At 58.0% G+C, this 14470-nt stretch overlaps 5 protein-coding genes across 5 annotated transcripts; 2 read left to right on the top strand and 3 right to left on the bottom strand.

The window, feature by feature from the left end:
• Positions 1-164: 164 nt before the first annotated feature.
• On the bottom strand, positions 165-2754 carry SCHCODRAFT_02637783 (pyruvate decarboxylase). Its single transcript, XM_003028814.2, has 7 exons — positions 2256-2754; positions 2118-2203; positions 1948-2069; positions 1372-1895; positions 940-1318; positions 712-883; positions 165-659 (listed from the first exon to the last, which is right to left on the bottom strand). The coding sequence occupies exons 1-7, from the start codon at positions 2397-2399 to the stop codon at positions 293-295; spliced, it is 1794 nt and encodes a 597-aa protein (XP_003028860.1). The 5' UTR covers positions 2400-2754; the 3' UTR covers positions 165-292.
• A 2120-nt stretch (positions 2755-4874) lies between these two features.
• SCHCODRAFT_02637779 (uncharacterized protein) lies at positions 4875-7380 on the top strand. Its single transcript, XM_050345989.1, has 7 exons — positions 4875-5156; positions 5218-5304; positions 5353-5431; positions 5480-5782; positions 5838-5927; positions 6095-6828; positions 6878-7380. The coding sequence occupies exons 1-7, from the start codon at positions 4984-4986 to the stop codon at positions 7083-7085; spliced, it is 1674 nt and encodes a 557-aa protein (XP_050198629.1). The 5' UTR covers positions 4875-4983; the 3' UTR covers positions 7086-7380.
• Positions 7381-7445: 65 nt separating this feature from the next.
• Positions 7446-9312, bottom strand: SCHCODRAFT_02552089 (uncharacterized protein). Its single transcript, XM_003028815.3, has 4 exons — positions 8367-9312; positions 8217-8308; positions 8074-8159; positions 7446-8025 (listed from the first exon to the last, which is right to left on the bottom strand). Exons 1-4 carry the CDS (start codon positions 8864-8866, stop codon positions 7831-7833), a joined length of 873 nt encoding a protein of 290 aa, XP_003028861.1. The 5' UTR covers positions 8867-9312; the 3' UTR covers positions 7446-7830.
• Positions 9313-10001: 689 nt separating this feature from the next.
• On the top strand, positions 10002-11377 carry SCHCODRAFT_01159789 (alpha/beta-hydrolase; the record flags this gene model as incomplete). The annotated part of the gene is made up of 6 exons (XM_003028496.2): positions 10002-10324; positions 10377-10529; positions 10581-10632; positions 10692-10826; positions 10877-10979; positions 11031-11377. 6 exons carry the CDS (start codon positions 10002-10004, stop codon positions 11270-11272), a joined length of 1008 nt encoding a protein of 335 aa, XP_003028542.1. The 3' UTR covers positions 11273-11377.
• A 1330-nt stretch (positions 11378-12707) lies between these two features.
• SCHCODRAFT_02513295 (uncharacterized protein) lies at positions 12708-13941 on the bottom strand (the record flags this gene model as incomplete). The annotated part of the gene is made up of 3 exons (XM_003028816.1): positions 12708-13532; positions 13583-13801; positions 13852-13941. 3 exons carry the CDS (start codon positions 13939-13941, stop codon positions 12708-12710), a joined length of 1134 nt encoding a protein of 377 aa, XP_003028862.1.
• Between the last annotated feature and the right edge of the window lie 529 nt (positions 13942-14470).

Raw genomic sequence — 14470 nt, 5'->3', positions numbered from 1 at the left:
AGTAAGGTCGACCGCTATGGGAATCAGTGACGTTTGTCTCACGCGCAGAGGTCCGTCTGATTTCAAGGTAGCGCTTGCGTCCACGCTCCAAATAATTTGCATGAAGTACGCGCTGTACTTGCTCGAAGACCATCTTAGAAGCCGAAAGTCGTCACAACAACAGAGAGAGGAAGAATGAAGTTGTGGCCGTTCTAACTGTACATAAATTACTCGTGGTGGTACATTTCTATGTCTATCGTCCCGATTACCATGCACAAATACCCATCTAAATCATACAACAACAGGAGACCTTTTACTTTGGCACGTACGCGTTCGTCTTGCCCGAGAGCTCAGCCTGGTTGACGAGCGTGATCGGGGCGTCGAACTGGTCCATCATCACCTCGACGAGCTGCATCTTGTCTGCGCGCAAGAAGGTCTCGTCGGCGAGAAGGGCGGAGAGCTCCTTCTTGTTGTTGACGGTGTACGATGTCGAGCGCTTCTCCTCCTTGTCACCGAGGACCTTGAGGAGGTCGGCCCATGCCCAGGGGAAGATGTCGTTGTACTTGCGCTCCTTGCCGTGCAGCCAGCGCTCGATGGTGTAGCCGTTGTTGTTAAGGACGAAGACGATCGGCTTCAACTCCATGCGGAGCATGGTCGAGAGCTCCTGGACGGTGAGTTGCCTGCGATGGAGGTCAGCGAGGCGCAAAGAGAAACCAAGGGAAAACGACGTACAGAGAACCGTCACCGACGAAGAGGATAGTACGGCCGAGCTTGCGGTCGCGCGCGGCGAGGGCAGCGCCGAGCGTAGAGCCGACGGAGTAGCCGATGGAGCCCCAGAAGATCTGGGCGATGAAGACGGACTCTGGCGGGAAGGGGACGTTGGTGATACCGAAGCTGGCAGTACCTATCGAAGAGAGTTAGCCTCTGCCGCCGAGATCGTCAGGCCAGATCAGAACTCACCAGTCTCGGCGATGATGACATCGTGCGGCTTGAAGAACTCGCTCATTGTCGGCCAGAACCAGGCCTGGGAGATGATCTCCGTGTCCTCCTTGGGGAAGACGGCGTTGAACTTGGGGACAGCGATCGCCTGCTGTGCCGCCGCGAAAGCCTCGAGCTTGGCAGTCAGCTTGGGGATGAGCTGCTTCATGCCGATGGCCGGGTACTGCGCGTAGGCGATCTTGGTGTGGTCGGAGTGGAGCTCGATGGTGTGGGAGACGGGGAAGTTGTAGGTGAAGTTGCCGGAGTTGTAGTCGGAGCGGAGGCCACCGATGGAGAGGACGAGGCTCGCGGCCTCGAGCTTCTCGCGGATCTCAGGGCGCGAGATCGAGCCGATGTAGATCTGCGCGCGACGTCAGCGGATCCGCTTGCCTAAAGCGGAACAAGGACACTTACACCACCGTAGCGGTCGTAGTTCTCGGGGATCACGGTCTTGCCCATGGGCGTCGAGTAAACCGGAAGGTGGGTCTTCTCGATGAGCTCCTTGAGCTCGGCAACGACGTCGTGGCGGACAGCGCAGGCATCGACGAGAACGGCGACACCGCCGTTGGCGGCCTTCACCTTGGCGACGATCTCCTCGATGACGTGGGCCTCAACCTCCGGGTCGTTCGGGGGCGGCAGGCCAGAGAGGGGAGTGCGGAGGCGCTCGGAGGAGATCTTTTCGAAGACGAGGTTGGTGGGGAGGGTCATGTAGCCGGGGCGGGCCTTGACGAGGATCTCGGTGAGGAGGTGGTCGATCTCGGCGGCGGCGGTCTCCTTGTTCATGAGGTACTTCTGGCAGCAGGTGAACTGCTCGTAGGCACGGGCGTAGGCCTCGTAGCGCGCATCACCGAGCGTGTGGTGGAGGAGGGGCTTCGAGAGCTGCTGCGACGTGGACGGGGCACCGACGATGTGGAGGATGGGGACCATCTCGGCATAGGCTGGCGAGGGGATGAGCTCGATGAGATGAAGGTGGGACGCGATGAGACTTACAGCCGGCAATGCCGTTGACGGCGGAGAGCTCACCGACACCGAAGGTCGTGAGCAGGACACCCATGGAGCCGGGCTTGACGCGAGCGTAGCCGTCGGCGGCGTACGAAGCGTTAAGCTCGTTGCTGGGAAGGATGAGCGAAAGGCGGGAAGTAGAGAGGGTGCGCGCTTACCAGTTACCAACCCAGTGGATGTTGGGGTGGTCCTCGACAAGATCGAGGAAGCCGAGGTTGAAGTCTCCAGGAAGACCGAACATGTTCTGATGCGCTGATGAGCCGCGATCGCGCCGCACAATCCAAACTGGTACTCACCGTCACCTGGAGCTGGTCGAGACGCGCGAGCAGGTAGTCGCCGACGGTGATGTCCTCGACGCCCTTCTGGCCCTTGAGCTCGCTGACCTCGAGCTGAAGGCGGTCCATCTGGGCCCGGGTGTTGGCGACGGTCTGCTCAGACATGTCGAACGATTAGGAGAGCTGTAGAGTGGGAAGACTCTAGAGGAAGCTGCTGTGGCGGTTGCAAGTGATGCGGATAGGGTGGTCTGCTCTGCGACATGGCTTATATACTCTCTGCGCTGCCCGCGACATCGATGTGGAGCCTAATGTCACGCATGCGCACTGGGCGCGCCCGACGGACGTGATTGGCAAAGGAAGGGGTCGGGCGGGCCTCGATCGGCCTGCGCCCGACATAGTCCGGCGGCGCGCGTATGCGCGTTGGTGGATCCAGCCCGCCCGCGTGCGGTGCGTACCTTTCAAAGAGCTTTTCCCGACGGTCCGAGGGCGGTCGAGGAGCGCCCTCAGGCTGGACCGAGAGCTGTATCGACGGCGAGAGGTGCATTGCGCATTCTAATCCTGTCCACCGGCGAGGGGGGACGGGGTGACAGAGTGTAACGGCGGGAGGCAGAATGACATTTCACGATACTGATCAGGGGTTACACATTCGTCCCAAAAGATAACAATGGGGGTGTCGCACAGCAGCAGGGTCAGGCGAGGGCGATCAGCTGCAGCGTTCGCGGGTTCAAGATCGCGGAGATGATGAAAGACATACCTCGAAAAGGAAACTTCGGCGGCACTCTGAGTCTCGGCCAGTCTCGCCCTGGCACACACGTGACGCCACGAGCACGGCAAGTCCCGGCACGGTCCCACGGTTCAACTTCTATCCTGGGTTCGCTCTCGCGCTGGGCCGGGGCAGCGTCGCCCTCGCTCCAAGAACCACGCTGTCCGCCAGCATCGTCGAGCTCGGGTGCTGTATTTTACCTCTCATTCTGCCGTATTTCCCCTCCTCTGCCGAGCGCGGACAGCAACAGGAAGATCTGTAGCCCTTCTTGAGTCTTAATGACTCCAGGATCCAGCCGAATGATCCATCATCGTCAGATTCTGCGCGTGCAGCGTCGCATCTTTCTTTCTGCGCGCGCGTCTTCCACTTCCTTGAAGTGAATGAGCACGCCTTTTCCGCACCGATGCTGTTCTCTATCATCGTTGTGCGCAGAAGACAGGCACCGATTATCGGCCTCGTCGCTGCGTCGGACGATGAGCCGCCGAGCACGAGCCTTGAGGCAGCGCCACCGACACAGTTTCTCCGTTGAACTTGAAATCGCTGGGTGGCGCATGTTGCCTCAAATGCGGCCGCCATCGCGCGAAGGCATCCACTACCACATCGTCAACTTGTCAAAGTGATATTTACAGCGATGTGCCAGTCCACATAAATCCAGCGCGTTTGCATCGTCGTAAGGTGGCTCTTGCGTTTCGCTCGTCGGCATTGCCACAAAAAGCCTTCTTACAGCATACGTCCGGCGTCGAAAAGCGCACGAAGGGACTCCACGAAGTCAAGTCGCGTCGAGGAAGCCTCTTCCTGGTCTTGGCGAGGCGCAAGGCGCTTGAAGCTTGAGAGACTTCGTGCGCATGCGGCCGTCCTAAACAGAACCTTTCAGCCTGAAGGTAGGTTTGCTTCACCACACAACCTCCAGCACGTTCAGATTCTTCGCGCTGATCGATTGTCACCGGGGATAAACACCCTGCATTCAGCTAGATTTTGCAGGAGGGGTTCAGCTTCAGAGAATTCGTGACGCGTACGCACGATGAAGGCGTATAGAAGGTAGGCTTTGGGGGCGATCTTAGCCTACTTCTTACCTTGTCAACTGACTTGCTTCTGACCTACCCTCCAGTCTCGACCATAACGTGCTAATTCAACTCACCTCAAGCACTATTCAAAGCTAGCCGCGAAGCGCGGTACGCCAAAGCCCAGGGACATAATCATCGGGCCCAGGCGTACCCTTCATACTCTTCTTTGTATCCTTCTGCCTGCCAAGGTGCTTCATGGCGGGCGCCTAGGGTGCATCATGGCAAGCGCGAGCTGAAATGAGCACGTCAGCCGGCACTTTATCTTACGTCGAGGGGGTATAAAAGGACGACACGGGGGTATAAAAGGAAGACACGCGACGAGGACTTCACCTGAAAGACGTCCTCCACATGATCCATCCCTGCGCGTGCGTAGCGGAAACCTGCCGCGGGCTCGGAGGAGGCAAGTCGCCACCTTATCGCCTGTATCGTCAACTATCGCTTGTAGCGTCAACCTATCGCTTGCGTCTTCAACAGAGTCCGAGCGATCCTGCGGTCGATGACATAGCAGCGTCCTCGTCGGATGACTTGAGAAGCTCAGATATAGAAGATTCTCGACACGAAGCCAACCTATGACCCTCGCGACCATAGAGAACTTCATGAAGACATACCAAGGACATACCCGCTCATCCTCCACAGGCGAGAGGCAGTGCAGGCAGGGTCTTAGCGCCGGTGGTGCTCAATGAAAAGTTGGCCTTGGTGGTGGAGAAAACCAAGTGAAGCTCGACTTTCGCGCGTTGATGCGGCGCCCCGCGCCGGCAAACTCCGGCGCACGTGCGACGAGGTAATTACGATGCAGCACTGGAACGAGCGGACCGCCTCCGCTGCGACCGCGTTTTGCTACCAACTTTCATCCTCTCGCTTCCTTTCTTGACGTCTCTCGGTCTCTGATATACCTTTGCGACGATCCCAAGGAACATTTGGCATGAGCGCGAAGGATAGCGAGCCTGCAGTCGACCCGGGCGCGGTGCACGACGAGGAGGCACCGGGCCCCGCGATTTCGGTCCCCGAATCCAACGATACGGGCGAGGGCGGGAAGCTGAAGATGATCATGCAGCTGGTGAAGAAGTGCTTTGGTGTGAAGGACATCGCGGCTATGTGCGTCAGCCACAGGACGTATGCGCTACCCCAGACTGAACTGACCGACGTGTCATCCCAGGCGGTTGTCGCTCCCGGCCTCTCTGCTCGAACCCATACCGAATCTTGAGTACTGGCACTACCTGGATAGACCAGATGTGTTTGCATCGTGCGTTGTGTGTTGTGGGAGTCGCGCCCAGCACTGAGCAGTGCATAGCATCAATGATTCGGAGGATCCGTTCGAGCGCATGCTGGCCGTCGTCAAGTTCACCTTCACGAAGGACCTGAAGTTTGTGGTGCGTAGCGGCTATCTGCATGCTTTCCACTTTCTTACACCCTCCTAGCACGGCAAGATCTGCAAGCCATACAACTCCGTGCTCGGCGAGCACTTCCGCGCACATTGGGATGTGGTCCCCGCTGCGAACGATTTCGTTACGTCCTCAGCACGCGCGGCCGATCAGGCGTCCCTCGCGCCCGAGACCGCCAGCATCCGCTCTGGCAAGAGCTCCAAGAGCACCCGAAGCGGGCTTAGCCTGCTCTCCAAACCAGGCAAGAGCCCCTCCACGGCCCCTACCTCGGTGGAGGCGCAGATGTCGGACCTCAGCTTGGAGGAGCAGCGTACACGTATCGTATTCCTCACGGAACAGGTATGCATATGCGATGGGTTTCAGGGTTCGCGCGATCTAACGGAATGTCGCACAGGTTAGCCACCATCCGCCGGTGTCGTCGTATTACGCTGCGTGCCCGGATAGACATATAGAGATGTATGGGACGGACCAGATATCTGCGAAGGTACGCTTTCTTGTGCACTGGCCTTGCGCATAAATGCCTGGAGGCGGCAGCGCAGTTCATAGCGCTATGCCGAGCGACCGCAGTCTTTCGCGGCAGGCTAAGGATGCCAAGCCCCCTGCGCCCTGCAATCGTCATCGAGTGTCGACACTTACGCCCCACGTCTACAGGTCTCCGGCACCACCGTACGCGTCCTGCCTGGGCAGCATAACAAGGGCATCTACATCAAGCTCACCGGCGGGCCCGGAGCTGGCGAGGAGTACCGCATCACGCACCCGTCAGCATCGGTCAATGGCGTCCTCCGCGGCAACTTCTACGCGACCATGACTGAGTCGACCATCATCACTTGCGACGGGGCCAAGCCTGGTCTGCCCAAATTCCGCACTATCATTGAATACAAGGAAGAGTCATGGCTCGGCCGGCCACACTTCCTCGTCGAGGGCGTCATCCACACCGTGCACGACGGCGATGAGCCGTGGACGAAGGTCAAGGCCGTCCCGCATAACCGTGTCGTCGCTATCTTCGATGGTTCATGGCGGGGCAAGATTCGCTGGCGACGTGTTGGCGCAGGCTCCTTCACCGTTCCTGCCTCTGCAAGTGCGTCGCGCACAAGCTTGGCGCCGAGCGTCACGGCGGGTGGCAAGTCTGCCATGTCGTCCGTCGCGGACTTCTCGAAGAGCGACAACAGCGAGTACGAGGATCTCATCGACCTCGCTGCGTTGCAGATACTGCCAAAGTCGGTGAGGCCCTTGGAGGAGATGGACGAGTACGAGAGCCGCAAGTTGTGGGGGAAGGTGACGGAGCACTTGACGAACAAGGAGTACTCGGAGGCGACGCGGGAGAAGATAGAGATCGAGCAGCGACAGCGGGATCTGGCGAGCGAGCGGAAGAAGAAGGGCGAGGAGTGAGTCCTGTTCTGGATTTGGTTCGCGGCGGTGCTGATGTTTTGCTAGGTTTGTTCCCAAGTACTTTGACAAGGACATCAGCACCGGATACGCTACGCTCACTGACGCCGGCAAGAAGGTGGTCGAGGAGATCATGAAGGACGCACCGGGGAAGGACGCTAAGCCTTCAGAACAGGCCAAGGAGGACGACAAGGAGGGGAAGGACCCTGCACCGGAAGACACGCCGGAAGCAGCGAAGGCTCCCCTCCCAGCATAGTTCTCTTCTTACGCTCCCTCTAGTCCTCTTGCTCTCCGATCGCGGCGCCCTCTCTCGTCGCTTCCCTCTCATATCGCGCGCTCTTCAGTGCTCCCTGTATATCACCACCACAAGCCTAGCCCGCTATTAGAAGCGCTCATGACCACGAAACGACAATATCCCCATCACCTATGTACACAACAACCTTGCTTTGGATTACTTACGCGTTGGATAATCAGTAGGACTGTATATAGTAGTTGCTGGCTAGCTCCTTAGCATGCTGGGGCTGAACTCGGATGACAAGACGTTCTCTTTCTGGCACCGTATGTGCGACCGGCTTGTAGGCTTGCGCAATTCCCTATCCTGGAGGTATGTCATGGTAACGCTGGCAATCTGGCGTGCGTTGGATACTATTCTACACCAGTTCAACGCACTGAAAAAGGCATTGTGCGCATCGATATCGCGTTGTAGGCTGCATTCAAGGACGCAAGGAGGATGTCAAAAGTGCGAGGTCTTATGGAGAATACGGATGAAAGAGGTATACTTAGTAAGTTACTTAGCATTACTGAGTCGCGCGGAGCAGCTTCCTGCTCCCTTCTGTCGGCTACGATCAAGTCTGTTCCATGAGTAAGTCTTAGCTTATCATAGTGGTCGTAGTAGCGAGTCATGTAGTCGTATACTGAAACAACTCAAGGAAGATCCAGATAGATAAGTGTATGCGAGCCTGGCTGCGGCGGGTAACGGAATCGTAGCGCAAGGGTATCGTTCAGCAACTAGGTGCCGAGAGTGAACGCACGACGAGTCGGAAGGTCTTGTCGTCGTCGAAGTTCAGATTTGAGCCACCGGCGGTCTGGGTGTAACCCTTGTTTTCGTACTCCTTGGGCAAGGACGCCTTCTCCTGGTCGACGCGGGCGTTGCCCTGCATGAGGATGACCTCTATCCGGCGGGGGTTGAAGTAGTGCTGGAGGTGCGTGAGCGGGGGCAAGGAGGGAGGCGAGCTCGGACGTACGTGATTCCAGAGATGGATAAGCTTGCAGACAGGGTGAACTTTGCGCGACTTCATCAAGGTCGTGATGCCTTCGCGCACGATGATGTCTAGGGCGGAAGTGAGCCGCGATGTGGGAAAGGTGCAAACAAACAAAATCGACGTACTGACGACAGGGATGAGCGAGATGATGGGGATGCGTGCTCGCGACTTCTGCTCGTCTGATATGATTGCTTTCTGCTGGATGGCCTGGAGGAACCTTGGCGAGAGAGACGGTATCAGCACTTGACGTCATCCGTACACCGCGCAGGACTCACGCCTTCCAATCCTCCTCGAGTACGCCGTGCGACTGGAATGGGTGGGGAAACGCCGTGGAAGGCGGCACGGCAATCGGGAAAGCCTTGTGAATGTGCTCCCCGTCCCCGTTTGCGATCAGGAAAGTCGGGTTAAAGTCAGGATAGGTGAGATTCGGCGGCGCTTGGCGAGAGAAACAGGCGGGGGTATCATAATGAGAGCTGCTCGTGCTTGATGCGGACGCTCTCGACGAGCTCGGGCGCGACTGGTGGGAGGGGGGCCGCACGGGTTGGGGCTGCCTCGATGGCTGAGGAGGCTGGGGCTGAGAGAGCATCTGATTCGTGTGATCCTCGTACGCGGGTGGCATCGCGTCGTGCTGGGTGGGGAGTTGGGGGTTGTCCCATGACGTCGCGGGCTCAGGCATGCTTGTGGGCATGTTGTAAGAAGGAGAAGGCGTCGCGTCGGGCGCAATCTTGTTAGGATCCACGCCGTACTCGGCCAGAGGGTGCTTTGTATCAGACATGGTGACTATGAGCGTGGTGTGCAAGATGCGAAGAAACTGTTTGAGGGAGCTAGGCAACTGCGAGGGGACGGACTACGTCGACGTTGAGGACAAGCAAGACGGTATCCAGACGGGATCTGCGCGAAATATAGGCCATGAGAATGGGCTCCCCTGTTTCATGGCGCGGAAGCCAGCCCTCGCGAGCTGCAGATTGTTGAAATGAATAGGCGCCCATCGCCACGTGTGCCGGCGCGCACCCGCGGGATCACAGCGGTGATCGTCTGGACTCTGCACCCACCATCACCTACAAGTTCGACTTTGAGGAAAGTTTGAGCGATCCTGCGCGACGCCGGGTGCGACGTGCTTGCTTCTGACCAAACCAGGTCACTGGTCAGTGCAATGGCTTGCACCACCTCTACCAGCCGCGTGATCATCCGTGAGGATCAGATAGCTGCAAGAAGGCGCCGGATCCTTATGAAAACAAAGTTTCTGATTGGGGGAAGACCAGAAAGATCGTAGTAGCATAGTACATCGGGGGGAAGGACAAAAAGTGCTCGTGAGTTGCGGCTACCCTCAAGGACTGCCATATTCGGACTAACAGCCGTGACAGAGCATGGTCACGGCAAAGTTCAACTTCGAGTCGGCAACTGAGAAGCTTGCGCTTCTACTTCTTCGACTTCCGCCTCGACTTATATAGTGTGCTGTGAGGCCACAGCCCTACAAGTGGTGCTGCTACTTGCTCAAGGAAAGAGGGTTGCAACTCACCGTGCATTTTCCGTACCGACTTTGATAGCTCAAGCCTAATTCCCCGCCGTCTTTCTCAGAGGACGGAGATCGGTAGGATCTCAAGAGGTTCATCCACATTCCTTGCCTTACTAAAGATCAGTCAGCAAGAAGGATTCGACGCGGCCAATCAAGAAGCCCAGGGCATAGAACTCCCACGCAGCTGGGCAGAAGCTGAGTAAGATGTGGCGCGCACGCCTTGAACGATCTGTACCGAGGCAGTCATTGTCGTCTACCGACATACAAGAAGACGAGCGGCCTCGGGAAGGGAGTAACATAACCGATGTAACCGGCGAGCAGTCTCTGCATAAAGCGGCGCGTCGTCGACTTCCAGTCCTACCAACGCAGCTTCGCTACTCTCCACGACGCCGTCATGCCTTTGAACTCGCTCACCATTAGAGAATTCACCACTTCTCGCGGGGTCAGGTATACTTACCGCTACGCCGCGCCTCAGGCGGATCGCCCGACGCTCCTGCTGCTGCATGGCTTCCCCTCGACGCCGCACGACTGGCGACACCAGATCGCGCACTTCGGTGCCAAGGGCTATGGCCTCATCGTACCAGACATGCTAGGCTACGGCGGCACGGACAAGCCTGGCGACCCTGCGGAATACATCGGCGCGAAGCAGTCGCGGGACTTCGTCGATCTTGTTGAGCACGAGAAGGCGGAGAGGGTGATTGTGGTTGGGCATGACTGGTGAGTGAACGGCGAAAGAAATGGATTGTGGCGACCGTTGAGGCGCTCGTAGGGGTACTATGCCAACTGCGTATCTTGCAGTCTTGCACCAGCATCGCTTCCTCGGGTTCGTGCACCTCTCCGTCGGTCTCGCGATCAGGCGGGGATTTTACCTGGAGGAAGTCATGGTCGCCATGAAGCAAAAATTCGGCACCGAACTGTTTGGGTAAGACTTGCCTTGCGTCGTTGCGTAGGCCATTTGACCTCAAGCGTCCAGATACTGGGCCTTCTTTAACAAGGACGAGGCTGCAGACATCATTGAGAAGAACGTGAGTATCGCGATCTTCAGCTCCGGCCTGTGTACGGTTTACCTGAATTGCTTCGCTAGGTCGACTCCCTGTTCGACCTACTCTATCCCAAGGATCCAGCGCTATGGAAGACGCACATGACCCCAGTCGGTGCCGCGGACGTGTTCTTGACTGAAGGCAGGCAACATGGGGCGGGCGACTACGTCGCGGAAGAGGTTAGTGAATATGATAGGAAGGCGATGGGCAAAACTTACCTTGATCCCAGCACCGCGAGATCTGGCGACAGGCCTTCACGAACAACGGCCTCTCGGGCCCGCTCAACTGGTACAAGATGGCTTGCCGGGGGTTACAGGACAGCGATGGTCTCGGTGAGTACGCGCTGGCTGCCCAAAGAGCCTCGAACGCTAATGGTCTCGCAGATATCTCGCCAGCCACCGTCAAGGTTCAGAAGCCCTTCCTGTACATTGGCGGGTCAAAGGACTACGTCTGCCTCCCCGAGCTGCATGCGGACGAGAACCTGAAGAAGGCGTGCGAGGATCTTCGGGTAGAGGTGTTCGACGCGGGCCACTGGCTTCAGCTCGAGCTGCCAGACCAAGTGAACGGGACGATCGAGAAGTGGGTGGAGGAGAAGGGGCTGGCGACCGTCGAAGCGAAGGCCTGAAACTGGCGCGTGCACACCAGGGCACCGAGGTCGACTTGGGTGGACAGAACAGGACAGGCTAGCATGGGCACCTCGTCGCTCGTGGAATCCCTGAAAGGCACGGAGCATGTTTAGGGATTGATAGGGAGTCCTTTTGGATCTGAATCTGATACTGATAGGTAGGTAAATGAATATATGACCACTTGTTGACAACTTGTACTTGCAAGCGTTGGAGTGGTAGGCGGACCGAGCCGATGGCCACAAATTACCCACCTTGTCACCGCAAGCGCTAGCGCGCATCCGAAGGCGACCTCGGTCGTTGAGGAGCCACTGCTATAGCCAGGGTAGTCCTGCTTGGCGCCGCCGCCTTGCTTTTATCTACTCCTAGTGCGATGTAACGACTCCGAGTCGGTCGTACTGTCGTGGTGATGCTCCATCTCCTCACTGTCTGTGGTACGCCGAAATATTCCCATATTCACGAGCGGCGGAAACACTTGCGATCGCCGTGCGCGCAGGCTTCGACTCCGCCTTTGCCATGGGGGAGGCGCATACGACGCAGGCATCAAGTCATCATCGGAGCATGCCCGTGGCATTGTAGCTCCCGTAAGTCAGCGTGCACCCTCGGACTGAACAGTGCCGTCAACGCGTGCGGCGCGGAGGTGAGGGTAAGCTATAGCCGAACGGTTGGATCGGTCGATTTGTGTCCATACAAGATTACTGTTTGTGAGGCCCGTATACCATATCCTCGACACCGCAGGGACACGCGCGTGCGAGTCGGGCGCCCATCAGAGGTGGGCGGGGCGGCGCAACGAGCGACACTCGGTAAGGCTGGCGAAACGCGCTGCATACCGCCGCAGCTTGGGCACAGCGACTTCCGCGACTTTGATGCTGGTCGTCTCTGAGGACACTGCAACGTTTGCTCCCGGCTGTGGGGTGACTCATCGCCTCGTCACGAGGGTAAGAGGTCGCTGAGACTCGTCCACGGGTTACAACCACCAATCAATCGCTGGAACGCACACCTGAAGCTTGACCTTCAAGTCGTACGTTCGACTCGTCAGGTACTTCATTTTCCGCAAGTCCCTGAAGCAGATCCCGCCGTGTGCCACAAAGCCAAGATGAGGATACAGTTGACGTATATTCACGATGCATATGCGATTCCAATACGATAGGCAGTGGGAGATGAAGTCCGCGCCGCGGCCCTCCATCTATAGACGATAGGATACAGGTTTTTAGTGAGTAGTCAAATCTTAGATATGTAGGGTGACTCCAGGATAACAATGCCAATGTCCGATAGCTAGAAGAAATGGCGCCCGACGTAGAGGCAATAGATAGGTTTAAAAACATGACATGCGAACGAAGACAAGTAGCGAGTACGCGCCACCCAGATGGCGAGGGATTTTGGGGAGATGCAATGGTAGATGAGAGCGAAGAGTCGTCTAAGACCAGAAAGGCATTATCATGCGAATTCCGGTGAGAGCCAGTTATCTGGTCGCGGCAGGAATGGCTGGAACATGCCCTGTGCGTCTATCTGCTGTTGTTCGTCCTCGCACGGTAATGAGAGGTCCCAGGCAGAGAAGTCGATGCTCATGTCGGGTAGGCCCGATGGCTCCGACGGGGGCATGCCGAAGAAGTTGTCGGACTCGAAGGACTCGATGCCCGGCGAGGCGCCTGGCGTGCAGAGGGAAGGGCACGATGTGTCAAGCGAAGACGAGGATGAGCACAGCGGCGAGAGCGATGCGTCGCTTGAAGATGACTCTGGCGATGACTCCCACGTCATGGGGTCCATCGAGCAGGGCATGTTCTCGACGAGCATGCTATCCAGCAGCAGCTGGCTGAAGTCATCAGACGGTAATGACGCGGCCCCGCACGTCTCGTTAGCGAGAGGCACCTCCGGCTGAGGGACAGGCGGCATAGGCGGTACTGGAGGTACACCCCACGCCGTCGGACAGTTCGTGATGTTCGCCATGAACTGCTCGAAGCCAGGCTGCTGACCGCCGTAGCCGACGGGTGCGGGCATGTCCCATGGAGGTACGGTTGGCGCGGAGTGTTGCTCCTGGGTGGGCGGTGCTGGCGGTGGTACGGGCGGGCATGAAGCGAGAGCGAGCATAGCGTTCCACCATGGCAAGTAAGGGAAGGCGCTTGCCATCAGGCATGCCTGTTCAAACGAGATGAGTGGCATCGGAGGCCACCCGTTGGGCATCGGTGGCATCGGATAGGTCGTCTGAGTGGGTGGCAGTGCGTTGTATTGGTTGTGTGCGTAGAGATCGTCGTTTGGCGGTAACTAGCAAGTCAATCAGTACGAAGATCGGTCGACATCGAAGACCGACCAACCTCGCATTGGGGCGGCACTGGCGGGAGCGGCACTGGCGACTCCTGCTTGCGTAGCATGCACGCCGGGTAAACAGGGGGAGAGGGTGCGCGTGATGGAACAGGCGGGGTCATCGGAGCTGATGGAGGGAGCGTCGGCGGCGTCATGGGCGCTTGCGGTGATTGGCAGGACGTGGACGCGGTAGGCGACGTGTCCATCGGCTCATGAACAGGAAGAGGTGGCTACGGTGGCATTAGCGTATGTTGCGGATGATGAGTGGCAGATGGCGTACCTCGACTGGCGCACACTCTTGCTCGACGACCTGAGGGGCCGGTGGTGGAGGCGGCTGGGGCATCCCTCGTGGATCCGGCGTCTGGTACATACAGAGCGCGGCGAGACCAAGCTGCGCGCATCGTCCACACGTGGGACGTTCCCTGTCGCACTGGGATCATGGTGAGCGACGACGACGCGTGCCAAAGTGAACGATGCTCACCATACGACGCGATGCATGGCAGTTGAGGCAGGAGAGTATCACCCTGTTACGACGTCTAGCAGGCGCGTCAGCGTCGAGCGCGTTAATGAGCGGCACATGCTTACTTGGGCTTCTTTTGTACAGAAGCAGAAGAGCATGGGCTGGTGTCGTGCTTTGGCGCCATTTCCTTAGTATTCGTAGAGCTTTGTTCTAAGCGGGGAGGGAGAAGCACGACGGGTGGAGACGGGTAGCTGTAGGTGCTTAAGTATGTATGTCGGCAGTGCGCTCCGCCCCGGTGACAAACTTAGTGCCCAGGATTTTGGCAGCCAAAGCCCTGAACGGGCGAGGGTGTGGCGAAACACATCGCACGCCCCCCACGCGCTTACCCGGGGCAAACCACCTCGATCCTCCAGTATCTCTATAGAGCAGGAGGTTGCAG

Source organism: Schizophyllum commune, assembly GCF_000143185.2.
Source record: "Schizophyllum commune H4-8 unplaced genomic scaffold SCHCOscaffold_10, whole genome shotgun sequence".
Classification (NCBI taxonomy): domain Eukaryota; kingdom Fungi; phylum Basidiomycota; class Agaricomycetes; order Agaricales; family Schizophyllaceae; genus Schizophyllum; species Schizophyllum commune.
Note: the sequence above shows the minus strand (reverse complement) of the source record. Positions and strands in the feature narration are given on the sequence as shown.

Bases quoted from the DNA above. Each gene is read 5' to 3' on its own strand.
- SCHCODRAFT_02637783 (XM_003028814.2), bottom strand. From the start codon at position 2,399: ATGTCTGAGCAGACCGTCGCCAACACCCGGGCCCAGATGGACCGCCTT. The intron at 2,070-2,117 runs GTAAGCGCGCAC...CATCCTTCCCAG, and splicing joins ATCCACTGGGTTGGTAACTG to CAACGAGCTTAACGCTTCGT. The intron at 1,896-1,947 runs GTAAGTCTCATC...TCCCCTCGCCAG, and splicing joins CGTCAACGGCATTGCCGGCT to CCTATGCCGAGATGGTCCCC.
- SCHCODRAFT_02637779 (XM_050345989.1), top strand. From the start codon at position 4,984: ATGAGCGCGAAGGATAGCGAGCCTGCAGTCGACCCGGGCGCGGTGCAC. The intron at 5,157-5,217 runs GTGCGTCAGCCA...GTGTCATCCCAG, and splicing joins GTGAAGGACATCGCGGCTAT to GCGGTTGTCGCTCCCGGCCT. The intron at 5,783-5,837 runs GTATGCATATGC...AATGTCGCACAG, and splicing joins TCGTATTCCTCACGGAACAG to GTTAGCCACCATCCGCCGGT.
- SCHCODRAFT_02552089 (XM_003028815.3), bottom strand. From the start codon at position 8,866: ATGTCTGATACAAAGCACCCTCTGGCCGAGTACGGCGTGGATCCTAAC. The intron at 8,160-8,216 runs GTACGTCGATTT...CTTCCGCCCTAG, and splicing joins CTCGCTCATCCCTGTCGTCA to ACATCATCGTGCGCGAAGGC. The intron at 8,026-8,073 runs GTACGTCCGAGC...ACGCACCTCCAG, and splicing joins TTATCCATCTCTGGAATCAC to CACTACTTCAACCCCCGCCG.